The following is an 18829-nucleotide window of genomic DNA, read 5'->3' as shown; positions in this document are numbered from 1 at the left end:
CACGGCTGGCTGTCCCTTGTCTCAAGGCGATAAATGCCCAGCAGAACAACGACTCTCAACTGGGTCCCAGTACTTACCGGCCCCCGAACAGGGAACTGGGCCCTCACTCAGCACTGGGGTCCCACTCCCAGTGGCCCTGCCACTCTCACACTCGGGTGTGGGCCTCGTCATCGTCAAACCTTCTTTAGGAAAGGGCTGAGGGCAAGGCGCCGCCTGTGCCAAGGGGCCAGGAGGATCTCAGGGAGGGAACCCAACACGCTGAGAGCCACTCTCCTCTGTCCCACCTGGGCCACGTGCCAGGGCCTTCCCCCGCCCCATCCTGTATCCCACCCGAGGCAGAGGGGCCAGCCTCCAGCTCTGACTAGCCCACCACCGGAGGCCACCATCCACACTCAGGTCTCAGGCAGGGCCCCCTGCTCTGCGGTGTGACAAGCAGCACAGTGAAAAAGACCTCAGGAAACGAGGAGCCGGCCCCTCCCCACCCCTCCCGCCTGCAGCCCCCCGACCCACACTTCAGTCCCCTGCACTGCCCCTCCCCCCGAGGGCTCCCCAACTGCCCCACACCGCCCCCCGTCCCCAGATCACTCTGCTCAAGGGCAGGGATCCCGGCCAGCCCCCACCTCAGCGTCCGGGCCCAGCACGCGGCGTGGCAGAGAACCAGTGGGTGAGGGAGGCACACTTTAAAGGACGTCCTGGTCCCTGGGTAAACCCAGCACCAAAGTCAGCCCACGGGGCCTTAAACGGCCCCCGGGGAAAAGGGCCTCGGGGGCACCTCCAAACCACTGGCCTGCGGCAACTTCTTCCTTTTTGGAAATTTGGCCCAGCTGAGGCCGAGGGCTCCCTCCCAGGGCCCCGCTGGACTCACCCGCAGACCAAGCCCCGGGATATTCACGGGCCCGCGGGGGGCTGTCAAGCACATCCGCCACAAAAGGCTTTCTGTGTTTAAAACACCACCCAGCGCAGAGAAGGTGGAACCCACATTTCCTGCTGAGCTGGCCAAGAAAGGAACACAGCCCCAGGCAGGGCCTGACAGCAGAGGTGCCTGGCTGGCGCCCTCACCTTACACCTCTGCTATAAAACTCACGTCCAGTGACGAAGAAGAAACATTTAAAAATAAATAAACAGACAGACAGATAGACAAACCCTGAGTCCTTTTCGCACGTGCCGCCCAGGTAACCGCCCACCGTGGTCGGCAGTTCCGCCTCACACAGATCTCCCGGCTGGGCTGACACAAGGTGGCAGGTGGGTTGTGCTGGCACGAGACAGGCTGGGTCTAAGCGCTCCACAGGCACGTCACGTAGGGGGCGGGGGTCTGCCCCGCGCGGCTCCCCATCCGGCGGGGATTAGGAACAGAGAGTGGTAAGCGGGCAGTGGAAGTCTCATGGGCTGGAGCAGAGGCATCCAGCAGTAACAATAAGGACAGATCTGCTTGAGCATTTAATGAGCACCTACTATGCACCAGCTGCGGTCAGTACCAGGATGCAGAGGAGGCTGCTCTCGGGAGGTGATGGCTAGTCCTCGGGCTGACTGCACCAAGGAGGCCACCGTGCGCTGCAGAGGAAGGCACCCTGGACAGAGCGCCTACACCAGAACAAGCCAGAAGGAAATGGTGGGGACGGGCGGGGGCAGACAAGGCGCTCGGGTTCATCTGGGGTCATGGCATGGGACAGCAGGGGAGAGACGGTGGCCTGATTGGGCCGGCAGGTGTGGACCAATGCAGGGCGCGGATGCACCAGTGGGAGGGGCGAGGGCAGGGATCGCCCAGGATGACCCACCCCACTCTTTACGAACAGCCACGCTCTGTGGAGAACAAGCACCTGCTTGATGCTCCCAGGCCTCACGTCGTTTAATCCTCCCACACGAGCCTCCGGGACCCCGGCCCCTCCACGCCTTGTCTCTGGGCCTGGCACGTACTAAGAACTTAATAAACATGAGCTGCTACTATTATGGGGCCTCCCCTTTTTAATGACAAGAGGAGAGTGAGGTTCAGAGAGGGAGGTCACAGCTCCTAGAGGTGGAAGATGGAGCCCAGGGCCTCGTCCCTCCCGCCCGCCCACCGGGACCTGCTCGCGGGACCAGGAAGCCAGGCTCTCGGAGGTCCGGCCTGGTCAGCAGCAGAGCTGGGGTTCACCATATCCTCAGCAAACACTCCGGCCTGATTTTCAGCACGCACGACCAGAAGCATAAACCACAGCCATGGCGACTACAGAAAACAGCACAGCAGTTCCTCAAAAAATTAAAAACAGGACTACCGTATGATCCAGCAATTCCACGTCTGGGTATTCCAAAAGAACTGAAAGCAGGGACTCAAACAGATACCGGTACACCCAGGTTCACAGCAGCACAACAGCCAAAACAAGGAAGTAACCCAAGTGTCCATCAACCAGTGAATGGATAAACAAAGTGTGGTCTCTACATAAGGGGGATATTGTTCAGCCTTAAAAAGGAAGGAAGCATTGACACGTGCTACAACCTTGAGGACATTAAGCTCAGGGAAATAAGCAGGTCACAAAAAGACAAATACTATATGATCCACTTATATGAGGCACCTAGGAGGCAAATCCACAGGGACAGAAAGTAGGATGGTGGGGGCCAGGGGCTGGGAGACGGGGATGGGGAGTGAGTGTTTCATGGGGAGAGAGTTTCAGTTTGGGAAGATGAGGAAGTTCCGAAGATGGGTGTACATTAATCGTGCACTGAGTACAATGTGAATGTACTTAATGCCACTGAACGGCACAATTCAAAAACGGTGTAAATCTTATGTACATTTCACCAAATATTTATTGGTATAGTATTATTTACACGTATTATGTTATGTGTATTTTCCATATTTACGTATAAAGAGAGAGGAAAGGAGGGGAGAATGGTCACACAAAACCCTAAAATAATCTATAAACTTAATGTGATTCCCCTTAAAAGAATAACAAAAAGGTTTTAGAGGAAGCAAGACAAGCTCAGTCTACGGCTTATAAGGAAAAACCAGCCAAATAGCTGGGACAATTCTGAAAAGCAAGAGTGATGAGGGGAGACTGGCCCTGCCACATAATAAAACACGATGCAGCTACGGTCAGAAGTTAAAAGTGCGATGATAGCACGTGAATACACGGCAGAGCCGTGGAACGAACGAGAATGTACAGAAACAGACCCAGACCTAACTGGGATCAAAGGGGCCTCCTCAGAGGGGAGACACACATCATTCAACAAATGATGCTGGGACATCCCGAGCTTTGTGGGAAAAGATAATGCTGGAACCATACCTCACACCCTCCCGAAATAAATTCAAAATGGACCAAAGCCTTGAGTGTAAAATAAGGAAAGCAGGGAAAGAGCCAGGGGGGCCATGGCGGGCGGACTCAGAACCTGGGGGCCAGGCAGGGCCTTTCCAAAGCAAGACGTGACACATGATAAAGGAGACGACAGATTACACAAAAACACATTTCTGCAAGGCGAAAGCCTCCATAAACAGTCAAAGATAAATGGTAACCCTGGAAAACGTATTTGCAGTACATATTACGAAGCATTAATTTGTCTAATGTTGAAAAACAGCCCAGGAGAAAAATGGGCAAGAGATACAGACAGTCTACAGCAAAGGAAAACAAACAGTTCTTAAATACATGAAACGGCAATCAACCTTCACTTACAAAGAGAAAAATACAAATTAAAATTACATCAGGAAACCCTTTTCCGAACAGACTGGCAGAGACGCAGCATGTGGCTGTCAGGACAGGCAAACGGGGTCCCCCCGCTTAGGAGTGGAGCAGAGGGCAATTTTGCAAAATCCAGTAAAACCACACTTCCGTTTCCAGGAATGTCTCCTACTCACACTTGCAAAACGACGTGTGGGCGAGGTCGTTTCATTCCAGTGTGTGTGCCTGCTACCTGCCAGGAGCAGGGCCCTTGCTGGTGGTGCCGCCCCTGTGTCCTGGGGAGAAGGGGGTGGGGAGAATCAGGCAGGACGGGGACCCAGCGCAGGCTGCAACCCCTTCTGAACAAACTCCTGAATGTGTGGACTAGGCCACATAAACGAAGTTCAAAATTAAAATTTTAAGATAAAAGAAATAAGGAGGGTTCAAATAAAACAGAAAAAAAAAAAACAACTTTAAAAAAGGCTCTCACTCTCCACTGCAGGGACATGTCTCCTAGTTCTCAGAGTGTGGTCCAGGAGCGCTGGGGGTCCCCAAGACCCTCTCAGGGGGCCCAGGAGGTCAGATCTACTTAACAGCAATCCTCAGACATCGTCTGCTTTCCACACTTGCCCCCTTGAGGCCCCACCGCCTATGGGGGTGATGGCGGGGGCCCAGAGAACCCAGCTGTCTTTAATTAACCAGACCCCGCCAAGGCCTGCAAAACCACCAGTGCCCCCTTCACCACTAATTTCCCCTTTTGGGGGAAAATAGTGATTTTTTTAAACACAAAAATATGCTATTTATGTTAACATGTAATGGGTTTACAGTTGGCAGTTTTCGATAAATAAATATTTGTAAATTCCTTAGTTTTAACTTCTCACACAGGAAGGAGCAATGGATACATACCACATAAACAGGCTTTCTGATGACTTCGCTAACTCACGATCAAAGGGGTTGCGAGACCAGAATCTGAGAAGCCCTGGCCGGTTCCAGTGCTGCGGGGAAGAGATGCGGGGATGGGCTCGGACACGGTGCCCTGAGGGTGCCCCCATCAGCCCCCTGCTCCCCATGACCCCAGCCCTGGCCTTGGGCAGCTGCAGCGGGGCCCCGGCAGGCGCCTGTGTCCACGGGGACAACCCCAGACCCTGGGTGAGGGGAGAGGCAGAGGGCCGGCCACGGGCGTGCGGCAGGCTGGACAGCAGGCCCGGCCTGGCACCTACACCCAGCCGCGGTCCCCAGTGTGCCGTGCGGAGCAGCCCAGGGCTCTCACGCGCACCACGCCCCGGTCTGGCCGCCTCAGTGGAGGTGGAGGGCCGTGGACGGGAGGCCCAGCCCCAGCAGAGGGCACGGCCGACGGGGGTGTGAGGGCCCGAGCCATGCTGCCCCTGGGGGAGACCCTCACAGTGACCTGACCTCCTGCCGCTAGGAGAACGGGAGGAGACTGCCAGCACTCAGGTGACACCTGTGGGAAGGGTTACAAGCCGGTGGCAGCGTTCTCGAGGTCACGGGCACTGCCGGCCTTGAGAAATCAAGGCGTAAAATAGTCCATTTCCAAAACAGATGCTCTGGAAGGAATAATTTTGTGGCCAAAGGGCTCCTCTCTCCGCAGGACCCTGTGACAAATCGTTCTGTAAACAGCAAGCTGTGCTGGTGCCTTAAAGTTAAGATGAGATTTGCAATCATCCACCTTATTGGCTATTCCATGGGGAGAAAGCACCGCTGGTAGCAAGATGCACCGGGGATTCTCCTAAATCAGTCTCAAGCGGAAGTCCCCATGTGGGGAGAGCCTTCGGACACTCACTTTTCTACAAAGGTAATTAAAGCAAAGCGTGCACTTGCTTCGGGAGAACAATCGTGGCAGAATCCATCAGCCTGTGTGGCTACAATGCTTTAAGCGGCTGCTCTGTGGAAACGTTTTAGTCCCCATCTTGCAGAGAACTGAGCGAATACGTTAAGTGCAGGTTACAGCACTAGGTGACGTTAACTCTTAAAAAGAATGAATAACCCCAAGCACAACCATGAAGATAATGGCTCACGGTGTGAAAAGCCAATGGCCGTCTGCGTCCTACATAATTAATGATGCAACTACCAACGCACACAGGCACCGAAACAGCCAGCCCCAGCCCCACCTGCTGCCACAGGTCCCAACAATGCACTCCCTGTGTGCCAGGGACCCGCTCCGTCTCGGGACGTCCACACCGGACCCCACACCTCAGCTGGCCCCATCCCCACGCTGCCCGTCACGGTCCCTGGGACCCTCTTCCTGCCCAACACGCCCACCACCCCCAGGGGCCGCAGAGCACTGGGCCGCCGGCGCCCCCGCCCCCCAGCTCACAGCAGACCCTCCCCACCGGCCTTCAGGTGAGAGCACTCTCACCTTCCCGGGACACACCTCCCTGGGCTCAGGCCTCTGGCCCATTTACTCCACTCCAGGCCTGGAATAGCCCGCACAGTTGATAAGGACACGGGCCCACACAAAGCCTGCTCAGTCCTCACCTCCTATGCTGGCTGGGGAGAGGGAGGGGGAGGGGGGAGAGGGAGGGGGGAGAGGTGGAGGGAGGGGAGGGGAGGGGAGGGGGGAGGGGAGAGGGGAGGGGAGGGGGAGGGGGAGAGGGGAGGGGAGAGGGGAGGGGGGAGAGGGAGGGGGAGGGGGGAGAGGTGGAGGGAGGGGAGGGGAGGGGGGAGGGGAGAGGGGAGGGGAGGGGAGGGAAGAGGGGAGGGGAGGAGGGGAGGGGAGGGGGAGAGGGGAGGGGAGGGGAGAGGGGAGGGGAGGGGAGAGGGGAGGGGAGAGGGGAGGGGAGGGGAGAGGGGAGGGGAGGAGAGAGGGGAGAGAGGAAGGCAACTCCTGTTTCTGACATCAGGTATTCCTGCCCCTCAGAGGAGCTCAGCGCTGTGCTGCTCCCCCCCCATCGGACCACAGGGTCTCCCCAGCCACCCCCTCCCACCCTACAGTTGAGGGTGTGGCCTTCTGAACAGGCTCCTCCCCCAGGCTGTCCCCCTGCAGCTCAGCTAACCAGAACACCACCATCTGGCCCCCCCCCAGCAGCCTGAATCCAGCCTCAGCAAAGCATAGCAAATCAGACCCAAACCAGCATTTCATCTTAAGAAGGGGGCGGGGGTAGGGCTTCCCTGGTGGCGCAGTGGTTAAGAATCCACCTGCCAATGCAGGGGACGCGGGTTCGAGTCCTGGTCAGGGAAGATCCCACATGCTGTGGGGCAACTAAGCCCGTGCGCCACAACTACTGAGCCTGCGCTCTAGAGCCCCCGAGCCACAACTACTGAGCCTGCGTGCCACAACTACTGAGCCCACGCACCTAGAGCCTGTGCTCCACAAGAGAAGCCACTACAATGAGAAGTCCGCGCACCGCAAAGAGTAGCTCCTGCTCACCGCAACTAGAGAAAGCCCGCACACAGCAACGAAGACCCAATGCAGCCAAAAATAAATAAATTAAATAAATTAATTAAAAAAAAAAAAAAACAGAAGTAGGGGAGGGACACTTACAGGGTCTCCTGTCAGGACGCACTGCAGACAAGGTTCTATTCCTTGTCTGATTAGAATCGTCAGGCAACAAAAACCGATGAGCAAGATAAAGGACCCCCCACACCCACGTCCCTGGTCTCCACTTACCAGAGCAGAAGAGAACCAAGCATCTCGCTAGAATTTTCATCAAAGTCTGACCATAACAACACTGTCACTGCCAAACCCTTAATGAACTAAAAACCATAACTCATCAGAACATACCACGTTCCACTGCATCCGAAAAACAAGCTGTGAAAGCAGATAAAATGGATAAAAACTTACATTTCATATAAACTTGCCCCCAGAACAATAACCTGCAAATAAAGCTGTACTTGTTTTCGTCCTCATTAAAACCCTGCCAGGAACCACCTGAAACCCCGAGAGCTCACTCAGTGGGGTTCCTCCAGATGGAAGAGCCCAGCTCAGCGCGTCACCCCACTCCCACACGCGGTGGAGGCTCCAGATCACTTCTCTTTGGGAAAACCCAACATCCCACGGAAACAAACCCTCACAGAGCTTTGCCTGCGCAGGTCTCCTGCCAGGATCAGCACGCCAAGAGCATCAAAGGAACCCTCTCCTGCTGGAGCCCCTCCTGGTCCGCAGCCAAGGGGCCCCAGGGTCTGGCCCTGGATTCCCAGGGGAGGGCAGGACCCTTCGAAAGCAGGCGTGCAGACCTGGCGTAACCAGACAAACAGGTTGGCAACACGGAGAAGGGTGGTTTCCAGTCCCACCCCGGGGTGGTAGCTGAGCCGATGCTGCAGCATCAGGAGGCCTCAGTGACAGTGGAAAAGGCCCGGAGATGACAAAGCAATGCCGCCTCTGGGGCCTAACCTCCCAATTCCAAAAGGGAACAAAATCCCATCAACTGGTTCAGCCGAGAAGTGAGGAAGAACCCGGAAGCCCCTGCCAAGCACACAGCCCCCCACGGCCCCAGAAGGCCCGGCTGCACCCCCAAAGGAGAGGGGTGAGGCTCCCTCAGTTACCACACACGTGCTGTGGCAGGTGGCCCACTACCCTGCAGGAAAGGCCGCCCTGACGTCCGTCACCCCACCACACTCACACCTGTGCAAGCTGGCAGCTCTGGCCTCATCACCGCGATATAACAGGTAAGACTCCAAGCCTGTGTCTCTTCCTGGGGAGCTGGGCCGGGCACCTGGCGGCCTCCTGGCCAGGCCAGGGAGAAGCAGCAGAGGGGAAACTGCAGCTACCCGGCCCCCGACCTCCCCTCAGAGCGCTGGATCTGCGCACAGAGGATCCCCACCAACTCCACAAAGAGCCTTTCCCTCAAGGCCATCCACCTGGGACGCCGGCTCAGCCCACAGGGCACAGGAGTGGCCGCCAGGCGGGCTCATCCTTCCCCGCTGTGAGGCCCCTAGGCTATCCGCTCCTCCCCCCCCTGCCATGAGCTCGAAAACGGGGCACAGGATTTAATGGCTGCTGGCTGTGGACAAGTGGCCACTCACCCCTCACCCCCGTCGGGCAGGGCGGCGCCTGCCTGGGCAGTGCGGGCTGGGGGTTCTCTGTGCACAGGGGCAGGGGACCCCCGATGGCACAGGGGACAGTCAGCCAGAAGAGCTGCTCCCCTGGCGACTCCCTGGGTGGCTCTGGCTGGGGGTGGACACAGGGAGGGGGCGGGGTGCGGAGGCGGGAAGAGGGGCCTCCACGGCCGTGCCAGCGGCTGAGCCTCCTGACGGGAGCTGGTTTTCCTCTCAGGTTCCCCACTCTGGGACCCCGGCGCCTCCACCAGACCCGGATCATCCCGGGCATCACCACCTCCCTTCCCAGAAAGGCAGGCAGCACCGACCGGCCCCGCCACAAGATGAGCATCCGTGGTGGGAAACCCTTCACTAAAGGCAGATCCACAGCCCAGGACACTGGAGTCAGAAGAGACACCCCCCCCCCCCCAAAGCAACCACATGAAAGCCCTGTCCCAGTGGCCGGTCCCCCAGATCACTGCTCACGCTGTCCTGGAACCCTCTCTGCCCCGTCCCGCACCTTCCCTGACACTTGCAAACTCACCCTCTGCACCTGCCGCCTCAGTCCCCAGGTGCGGGCAACACACCTGCGTACGCATCTCTGGGCTGAAGGGCACGTCCCTCTGCGCTTGCTTTGCGGGCCCCACCGGGCGGGGGCGAGGACGCGCTTCCCTGGAAGCTTTGCCTCTTGACGGCCCCCCAGGTCCCCGTGACACCCCAACGCGGCCAGGTGTGCAGGGCCCCCAACCTTCCCCTCCTCTCCCAGGACCAGGGTAGCCCCAGCCTCTACCACCAGCCCTGACCTCCTCCCCGGGCCATTTCTACACCTGAAACCTCTGGAAACACCTGCCCTCCCTGGGCTGATCCCCAGAGGTTCCTCACCACCCCCAGGGAGGCTCTACCTCCGAGAGGCCAGGAGCCTTCCCACTCACCCCCCCCACTCTCCTCTGGCTGCTTCTGGCCTCTCCCCTACACCCCACACATGCCTGAACACACCTGGTCCCTCGTGCGCTTCCGTACCTGCTCTGGCCTACAATGTTCTTTATCATCATCCCACCTGCTCTGCCCAGACCATGTCCACCAGTCCTTCAAGATTCAATCAGAAGGAGAGGGGCCGGGAGCAGGACCCTCCAGGGACCAGTCAGACCCCAGGGATGAAGCAGCGGTACTGAGGCAGCGGGGTGTCGGCCCGAGGAAGGCACATGAGGAAACGAGGGAGCTGGAGCTGGTGATCACGGGCACGGAGGCTAGGGGTGCACAGCTGAGATCTCGGGCTCAGTGATGGGGGTGATCAGCAAGGCCACAGCTTGTGCTTCGGTGGTGAACTCGAGGGTGCCTGTTACATTAAAAATAACTAAACAGGACTTCCCTGGTGGCACAGTGGTTAAGAATCCGCCTGCCAACGCAGGGGACACGGGTTCGGGCCCTGGTCTGGGAAGATCCCACATGCCGCAGAGCGACTAAGTCCGTGAGCCACAACTACTGAGCCTGTGCCCTAGAGCCGGTGAGCCACCAACTACTGAGCCCACGTGCCACAACTACTGAAGCCCGCGTGTCCCAACTACTGAAGCTCACGTGCCTAGAGCCCGTGCTCCACAAGAGAAGCCACTGCAATGAGAAGCCCGCGCACCACAACAAAGAGTAGCCCCTGCTCGCCACAACTAGAGAAAGCCCGCGTGCAGCAACAAAGACTCAAAGCAGCCAAAAATAAATAAACTTTAAAAAAATAAATAAATAACTAAACAGACAAGAGGCTCCTGCATGACCAGTGAAGGCTGCACACCATGACCCAAGGACTATGGCTTCTCCAATTCGATGCACCTGAGGTCCAAAAATATGAAAAAAAAAAGAAGATTCAGCCTGTACGTCTCCCCTTAAAAGTCTGCTCCAAGCCCACACATGCTGCTCTGGAAACTCGGCCACGTAGGGCGGCACCAGCCCCACACCTGCCTCCCCGCCCAGGGATGTTCCTCTAAGGGACACTGCTGGCATCCAGCAACCTGCCCTCCGCAGGCGGCGGCCAAGCAGCTAAGAAGCCCCAAGAACATGTGCTAAATGGACAAGAGCCACAAATCCCTCTCCTGCGCCATCTGAAGCCTCGCGTGAAGAGCGCACACAACCGGGCGCACCTGCGGTGAAGCTTCTGGCTGAACCTGAGGTTGAGGGGAGAAGGAGCCGGCAGGTGGAAGTCCAGTCACGGCTCCTCCGCCTCAAGTCAGAATTCACGGGGACGTTTTCAACATTTGTTCCAAAACATTGACCTTCTGCTCTTGGTGAAGAGAGAGGGTCTGCAAATCAGTCAACAAGGTTTCCAGGTTTCTTCGGCACAAACAGTATCTTCAAGCATTTGAGAACAGTGAAGATAAAATCAATTCCTTTATGTTTTTTGTTCCAATGATTTCTTTTTTAAAAACCTACATGGAGAGGGTTCTAATTTAGGTTATGTTGGTGCACAAAAAAATTCCCAGAGTAGGGTTTATATCTTCTAATTATACAGAATTTAGGACAAAATATTCATGCAAGTGATTCTGAAATACTTTATAAATAGGTCAAAATAGGCTCTCTTTATTGCCAAGAGTTTTAAACTCAGCCCAGCAGGGCCAGCCTCTATATGCAGAACCAGCGACAGGCAGGAGGCCAGCAGCACCCTCCGTGGTGCTGGCCACATCCTGGGAGAGCGGGTCGGGCCGGCTGAGAACCTGCCTGACACTAGTTTGTAGAAGCCAGTGGACGGGCTGGTCCCCGTAAACATAAGTGGGGGAATGCAAAGACTCTCCGGATGGAAACCTGCTTTGAACTCGAGTCTCCTGCTGGTGTAGGACGACACAGCTCCTCCCTGGTCTGATCCGATCCAATCCAAGCGAAGGGTGAAAACGTTCAGGAGAGAAGCCGAGCCCAGCCCGTCCCCAGCTGTGAGTGACCGTCCCCAGCTGTGAGTGACCGCCCCAGCTGTGAGTGACGGTCCCCAGCTGTGAGTGACGGTCCCCAGCTGTGAGTGACCGTCCCCAGCTGTGAGTGACCGCCCCAGCTGTGAGTGACCGTCCCCAGCTGTGAGTGACGGTCCCCAGCTGTGAGTGACCGCCCCCAGCTGTGAGTGACCGTCCCCAGCTGTGAGTGACCGCCCCCAGCTGTGAGTGACCGGCCCCAGCTGTGAGTGACCGTCCCCAGCTGTGAGTGACCGCCCCAGCTGTGAGTGGCCGCCCCAGCTGTGAGTGACCGTCCCCAGCTGTGAGTGACCGTCCCCAGCTGTGAGTGACCATCCCAGCTGTGAGTGACCGTCCCCAGCTGTGAGTGACCGTCCCCAGCTGTGAGTGACCGCCCCAGCTGAGTGACCGTCCCCAGCTGTGAGTGACCGTCCCCAGCTGTGAGTGACCGAGTCAGTGTGAGGCTGGGGCTCAGCATCCTCACTACGGCTCAGTGCAAACAACTCACTTCACTAATTTTAATCACACAATTAAGTGGTCAATTATCAAAGATACACACTTGCGAAACTTAAAAGGAGACGGATGGTCAACTCAAGTCGGCGGGGTGGGGGGGGTGGGAGGAGTGGCGCTGGGCCTCGGGGGACAGCCATCAGCAGGCTCCCCTCAAACACGCCCCGGTGCCTTAGGCCAAGCGCTGGGCACACGGGCACGAGTGAGCTGGTCCTGTCGGCCCTCACGGAGCCCACAGTTACACTGCCCGGTCGATGCCAACAGACCCTCCCCATCCCTCCATGGCCATGGCTAACTGCAGGTTGCAGGGGCGGGCAGGGGGAGGGAACTCGGGACTCGTGGGGGACCTAACCAGGGACGTCAGCCTGGGCCCTGCTTAGCTTTGCTAAACGTGGAGTCAAACCACCGTCCCTTTGCTGATGCAGCGGCAGTTAAGTCCTGAATCGGAGAACGCAAGAGGAAGAGGGATTTCATGGCCACGTTGGCCCTGGATGAGGGAGGACATGCCAGGGAAGCAGTCACCTGCCCGGGCCCGTCAGCTGCAGGCACCCGGCTCCCATTCCCGGCCCCTGCCTTCTCCAGCCGCTTTTCTAAACTGGAAGCCTTGCGGGACTTCCCCGGTGGTCCAGTGGTTAGGACTCTGCGCTTCCACTGCAGGGGGCGCGGGTTCGATCCCTGGTCGGGGAACTAAGATCCCATGTGCCACGTGCAGTGCAGCCAAAAAGTAAAAAAATATAAATAAATAAATAAACCCGAAGCCTCGCCATCATCCTCAGCTGTCCTCGCACAGAGGCTGCGGACCTCTCCCACCCCTATGCCCCGAGTCCAGGCCTCTCCCCAACAGCTGGCCCGCGCTTGTTTCTCCCTCCCCTCCCCCACCAAGCTGCCTCAGCCAGGCCAGTCCTAAGCAACAGCAGATGCCCACCGACCGGCATCCGCAGCGGCAACCCCAGGCCCGGGTCACATACACAGTGACAACGATGTCCCAGCCCCCCAGGGTCACCTCCCCTGGGGGTTAAGGAGTCCCCCACCCCCCCTCCCCCCAGCGCCTTCTCAGCTCTCCGGAGGTGTCCTGCAGCTCCTGGAGAGACACACATGGCAGACAGAAAGGCACGGGACAGGCCTCCCAGGACAGGGCGGGGGATGGTCCCCGTGCCCCGAGAGCTGCGTGGGCCAGACTCCCCGCTCAGTCCCGCCTGCCTTGGGAAGGAACCAAGGGCCCGAGGCCTGTGCAGGCCACCAAGGGTAGTGGAGACACCTCAAGGCCCTGCTGAATGCCAGCGGCTCAGCTACCCAGGCCACAGTACGTGGGTGACGGTGGCCTTTAGAATCACCCAGCCTCGCTGGCCCAGGCCTGCCCTCAAGGAGCTCAGGGTCTAGTGCGGGAGACCCATCCCCACACATTACATGCCAGGCGGCGGGGCTGGGTAAGGGGCTCAGGGAGGTCTGGCATGTGCAACCGTAGAACCCGGGTGTTGAGGGAACAGCCTCCCTGAGGGGTGCAGGAGGTGGTGAGGCCCTCAGGCACACACATGGAGGGGGTGGGCCACCCAGAGCCTGAGCAGTGGGCCTGGCGCAAAGGGTTAAGGGGCCACGTGCGGCCCACAGGTGCGTATCAGGGAGGACAGCTTTGACCTCTGAAAACACTTAAATAAACCCGAGGAGAGGGCAGGCGGGCCATGGACAAGGGCGTGGGCCCTGCGGGCAGCGAGCTGCCAGCCACTTACTTACTGGGTCCCCCCGCCCGACTCCCACTTACTCATCTGCAAAGTGGGGACCAGGTGGCCCTTTCCGGGGTGGCAGCCACCCACGTACATCCCCTGGCACCCAGAAGTGTCCAGATACCAGCAACCGGGCTCATCCTCTCCCCGGGGCATCCTCAGACAGCCCTCCCTTGTCCCCCAACCAGCCCAGTCCCGCCACACTGTCCCTGTGGGCCACGTGAGGCAGGGTCCCCGACATCCAGGGTTTACCTCCCTTCCCCATCCCGGGAGCATCTCAAGATGGCCAATTCTCCAAACGCAGAGGCGGCCACATCAGGTGGGAGGCCGTTCCAGAGCTTAGACAGTGGCTGGCGAGAGGCCAGGTCTCTCCTTTTCCTGCTTCCAGCCCGCCCGCACACAGCAGCACAAACCCCAGCCTGCAGAGAACCTGTCCGGCCGGCCTCTCACCAACGCAAGCGGGACCTCAACCTCCCTTCCTGACGCTGCCAGCACGCCTTCCCTCACCTGTGGTCACGAGGATTCCCAGCCCTGCTCGCTCCCCCACTCCCTCCTTCCGCCCTCCCCACCTGCCAGCAGATGAGGGTCGAGGGGGCCCATGTCCTGGGGCCCGCCCACCCTGGGAGTCACAATCCTAGATGTCCAGCTTAGAATGTGATAGCCCATCGCCTTGCCCCCCAGACCGGCGCTGGCCCCCTTCCCCCAGGCCCTCCCAGGAGGGACACAGGCTGCCAGGGCGGGAGCAGCGGGGACACGGTGGCTCCTCCAGCCCTGCCTTCCCTCCTGTCTATGGGCCAGCAGCTCCGCCCGCCCCCCCACCCTCGTGCCCACGGCCTTCTGCCTGCTGACTCACATTTCACTTCCTCTCCCCCAAATGTGCTCAGCGGCAAAGAAGTCACACATCTGCAGCCTCCACCGTCGGGCAGGCTGGGCGCTAAGGAGCAGGATGACCGCCAGTGAACCGCACTCCTTTAAACTCTACTTCCCAGTCCAGCATCCTTGGGTCCCAGTGGCCACCCCTCCCCTCCAGACCCATCCCCCACGCCGTCCTCCACTCTTAGGGGCTGACGTATCCACACATCCCCCGGCTTTCTTAAGCAGTGGCTGTGGAACAAAACACTGCTTTTCCTCCTGATCCAGGATGGGCTCAGCACGCTTGCGATGGGCTCGCCCAACAGGACAGGGCCGGGTAGGGCCTGGGGGCACGCCACCGCTGACCGCCCTCCGAAGGCAGCACCGGCCACAGGTCCTCAGGGAGGCCTCCTGTCCAGCCCACCTGTCTCGTTCCTGACCTTCCTCTCTGGATGGACTAGGGAAAGGGCTGCAGACGCCAGCCCCTGGACACCTAACCTGGATGCTGAAGCCAGCACAGGACCCCAAGGACATGCCCGGGGGGTCTGGGAGGAGCGCACAGCCAGGCCAGCAGGTGGCCTCCAGCAGGGCAGGTGAGCCTCACTCCCAGGCAGGCCCGCCCACCGAGCCCCAAGCCAGCCCCACCCCCCCCGCTTCCTTAGGGCTCCCCTCACAGGACCAGGGGAGCCGGGGTACCACCTCGGTGAGGCCCCAGCCCCACAGCAGGGAATCGAGGGCTTTCAGGATGCTGAGCCGAAAGCCTGAGCTGGGGGCAGGACAGACAGCCATGCGTCCCATGGCTCCCCCAGCGTGGCCCGGAGCCCAGACCTGCCCCAGCAGAGGTGTGGCCACCGCCAGCTGGGCCTCCAGGAGTCTTGGACAGGAGATGACCTTTGATAAACTGAGCCCACGCCAGCCCCAGCTGGTCCCAGGGAGGGCGGCATGGCGACCCACACGTGTAGACAGTACCGTGTGAGCAGCACCTCCCCACGAGTGTAGACGGCACAGTGTACACGGCACCTCCTCACACGCACAGAGGCGGTGCAGTCAGCGCGGCAGCTCCCGCTGCTGCTCCGTCACCTGTGGGCCACTCAAAGCGACAGCCATCGTGGGTGCCACCCTCAGAAACCCGGAACCTGGCCCACGACACATGGCACACAGGAACCCAGGCGCCGGACCAGCTGCTGAGGCCCAGCCGGTGTCCCGTCCACTGACCGCCCCCCCTCATTTTATCTCAAAAGGGCAGGAGCACAAGGGACAACCGCGGTTCCAGGCGTCTTCCGAGCCCGCCCAGGTGGCCGCCCCTTTCCTCTGAAGCACAAACCCAGCAAAGCCCCGCCCGTGGCTGCTCTCAGGTCTCCTCGGCCCTGGGTCCAGGGTACCCGCCCCCTGCCCACCAACTCGGCCCTAAAACGGTGGGCACCTTGCCTCTCACCGTCCCACCTGCTCAGAAGCCTCCAGCTGAAGCCCTCCCCGCCCCCAGACCCCACACACGTGCGGACGGAAACGGGAGCCGGCATAGGGCCCCGAGTGAACCAGAGCAGAACTCGCCCAGTTCTCTCCTTTCCAGAAAGGAACCCGGCCTCAGTGCTCCACCCCTGCTCCACAGAACCGTGGCCGGAGGCTGCCCCTCCCCGCTGCAGCGCGAGTTCCCAGGTTGGGGGAACTCACAGGCCAGGATCTGAATCAAAGATGCGCCTGAGCTCCAAACGGTCCCGCCGGCAGCCTTCCTCCTCGTGCCGCCGAGGCCGGGCCTCCAGGGTGTGTTCAAAGCCAGCCCCGCTTTCAGATTTCAAAGGGATGCCACGTCTGTGCCCATCCCCACAGGCCTGGGGTGACCAGGCACAGCGAGGAGCCCCCCAGTTCTCTTTTTCTCTCCTTGCAGGTCACAGACCTTCTCGGGGAGGCGGTGGCCCCCCCAGCCTCTGCAGGGCCCAGGCAGAGAACACCTATCAGCGCCCGTTCCAACAGCACAGCAAGAACCCAGGGGAGTAAGAAGGAGCCACACATGCACACAGCACTCTGGCCCGTGAAGCCACTTCCCAGGGGGCGGGGATAACAGTCTGATACTGCTCTGCAGCTACACTGGAACTGAACGATCACGTAAACGATGGCAAATGGGGGGAGCCCAGTTTCCCACGGCTGGAATGGAAACTGGTCAACGAGAGAAGCAGGATCCACACGGTAATGACTACAGATTATACCACTAGGATGAACTCACATCTCACTTAATACACTACTTAATGTATCAACACAGATGGTTACACACAGAAGTACTTACAGACGTGTGCATATCCACAGTGTGCATTTCTGCTCTGCCAGCAGAGAGGGCCCAGAGCAATGAGACCCCAGTAGCCACGAGCACACCCAGCGCCCAGATCTTGGTTTCTAAAACCATACTCCGGTAAGAGCAACCAGGCTCCTGGGAGAACTGGCTGATTCTAGGGCTTGGGAGCACCCATAGTGCCAGGAAGTGAGGATGTGTCCACATCGCGCCACATGATGGGAGCACGTCAACTGAACTCAGGAACCACCTGAACGAGCTCCCAGCGGCCAAGGCTGGAACAATCTGACCAACAAAATAAGTAAAGTGGTACTGCACTGTTAACTCAGAGTATAAAATAAGGAGACATGAATCCACACTGACGTAAAACATGACTGAATAAATTGATAAATGGGGGAGAAGAGACAAGTCTCCCATTCAGAAGATTCCAAATCGTTTATAGGCACTCCACCCTCAAACCCCTTACGTGTGGGCTGCATATCCTGACTTCCTTCCAAGGAGGACAGCATGGGCAGACGGAAAAGAGTAAGTTTACATCAGCCAGACGACCTAGGCCAACATCACAGCGATCAGTGCCCTGATGGGATGGGGTGAGGGCTCTTCACCTCTGTGATCTTCCTCCCAAAATCCACGACCCCAGTCTAACCCAGAGAAAAACATCCAAATTCCAGCAGGGTGTTTCCAACTGTCCAAATTCCAGTGGAGAGGGATCTACAATGTCCTTAATATTCCTCAAGACTATCAAGTCATCAAAAATAAGAAAAGTCTGAGAAACTGTCCCAGCCCAGAGGAGCCGAAGGAGACTAAATGTAGTATGGTGTCCTGGGGTAGAAAAAGGACATTAGGTGAAAACTAAGAAAATCTGAATAAACTACAGACTTCAGTTAATAATTGTCGATATTGACCCATTAATTAATTATAACAACGTTCCACACTAAAGTAAAATGGTAATAATAAGAGAAACCGTGGTGAGGGACAGATATATGGGAATTGTGTTTTCTTTGTAACGTTTCTGTAAGTCTAAAACTGTCCTAAAAAGTACAGTCTATTATTAGGAAAAAAAAAAGGAAAACAAAACCAAAAACCCAGCCTGCCACCCACTGTGGGGCGTGGTGGGGCGTGGTGGGCAGGTAGGGCAGAGGTGGGGCGGGCAGGGCTCAGCTCACGTCCAGGATACCCAGAGCCAGACCCGGGCCTGCCCTTGAGGTGATCCAGAGGACACAGACAGTACAGTTTCAAAGTCAAGTGATCACACAGTAACAGAAGGATAATCAAGGAAGAGAAATAGTGGGGCAGCCAGTAAGAGAGCCCCATGGGACTTAAGGCCTCACAAACACGCCATCCCCCCATCTGCAACCATTCACCCCCCGACACTGTCTCCAACGAGGCCAGCCAGGAATCAGATGAAAAGCGGGGCCCCTGCTCTCCAGGAGCTCAGAAGGCAGGCAGGTAAACAGAGGATCACACAGGATGACAGGCACAAGGGCCCTAACCCTGGGGGCATGGGAAGGCTAGGAGGGCTTCCTGGAGGAGGTGACTTGAGTGCAGCTCACATAAATGGTAAGTGTGCCAAAGGCCACTGAAAATGAGTCACATGAAAAAAAAAAAAAAAAAAAAGAAAATGAGTCACATGAAATGGCTCATGGTGCCAGCACAGAGTTCTCAGACAGCCATAGCGACAGAAGGGGCCGCTATGAACTCTGACCCCGGGTGCCTGGTGATGCAAGGCGAGCTCACCAAGACTGGTGAGAAAGGTGGTCCAGGGTCACCTCGTGCTGGGGAAGAGGGGCCACACTTCAGAAGAGGCACCAAGCACAACTCTGTCACTACACGCTGCCACACGGTTGAAAATGCATCCCGCTAAGTGAAGGAAAGCAGAGCCAAACGTCCACAGAGCATACGATTCCTCTGATATGA

The 18829-nt window shown here is 58.2% G+C and overlaps 2 protein-coding genes across 10 annotated transcripts in view; one reads left to right on the top strand and one right to left on the bottom strand.

The window, feature by feature from the left end:
• The window catches only part of GRAMD4 (GRAM domain containing 4), a 78047-nt gene that overhangs the window by 52955 nt on the left and 6263 nt on the right, over positions 1 to 18829 (bottom strand). Inside the window, exons 2-3 of one of the 7 annotated variants that reach the window (XM_082350591.1) lie at positions 4533 to 4621; positions 3824 to 3922 (exon numbers count right to left, since the gene is read on the bottom strand). The exons of 3 other annotated variants lie outside the window; for them this stretch is intronic. In XM_082350591.1, coding sequence (XP_082206717.1) covers positions 3824 to 3922; positions 4533 to 4537 — 104 coding nt within the window. In that variant the 5' untranslated portion in view covers positions 4538 to 4621. Of the gene's footprint in view, positions 1 to 3823; positions 3923 to 4532; positions 4622 to 14028; positions 14179 to 18829 lie in introns of those variants that run through there. 3 more of the 7 variants (XM_082350588.1, XM_082350594.1, XM_082350587.1) reach the window with 3 other exon arrangements.
• LOC309609327 (uncharacterized protein) lies at positions 14675 to 18495 on the top strand. Of its 3 annotated transcripts, none has more exons than XR_014233375.1 (3): positions 14675 to 15221; positions 15870 to 16812; positions 17355 to 18495. XR_014233375.1 is itself a non-coding variant. In XM_082350619.1 (2 exons), exons 1-2 carry the CDS (start codon positions 14938 to 14940, stop codon positions 16621 to 16623), a joined length of 1038 nt encoding a protein of 345 aa, XP_082206745.1. In that variant the 5' UTR covers positions 14675 to 14937; the 3' UTR covers positions 16624 to 18495. The 3 variants fall into 3 exon arrangements, 1 of the variants encoding a protein (XP_082206745.1); XR_014233376.1 differs by having other exon boundaries at positions 15870 to 17437; positions 17584 to 18495; XM_082350619.1 differs by having other exon boundaries at positions 15870 to 18495.

This window comes from Balaenoptera borealis (assembly GCF_965194805.1).
Source record: "Balaenoptera borealis genome assembly, chromosome: 13".
NCBI lineage: Eukaryota > Metazoa > Chordata > Mammalia > Artiodactyla > Balaenopteridae > Balaenoptera > Balaenoptera borealis.
This window is presented reverse-complemented; position numbering and strand designations above follow the sequence as displayed.

What these genes read in the sequence shown, in the direction of transcription:
- LOC309609327 (XM_082350619.1), top strand. Translation starts at nt 14,938, where the DNA reads ATGGGCTCGCCCAACAGGACAGGGCCGGGTAGGGCCTGGGGGCACGCC. An exon ending in GGTGGCCTCCAGCAGGGCAG is followed by an intron (nt 15,222 to 15,869) that starts GTGAGCCTCACT and finishes TTATCTCAAAAG; the next exon opens with GGCAGGAGCACAAGGGACAA.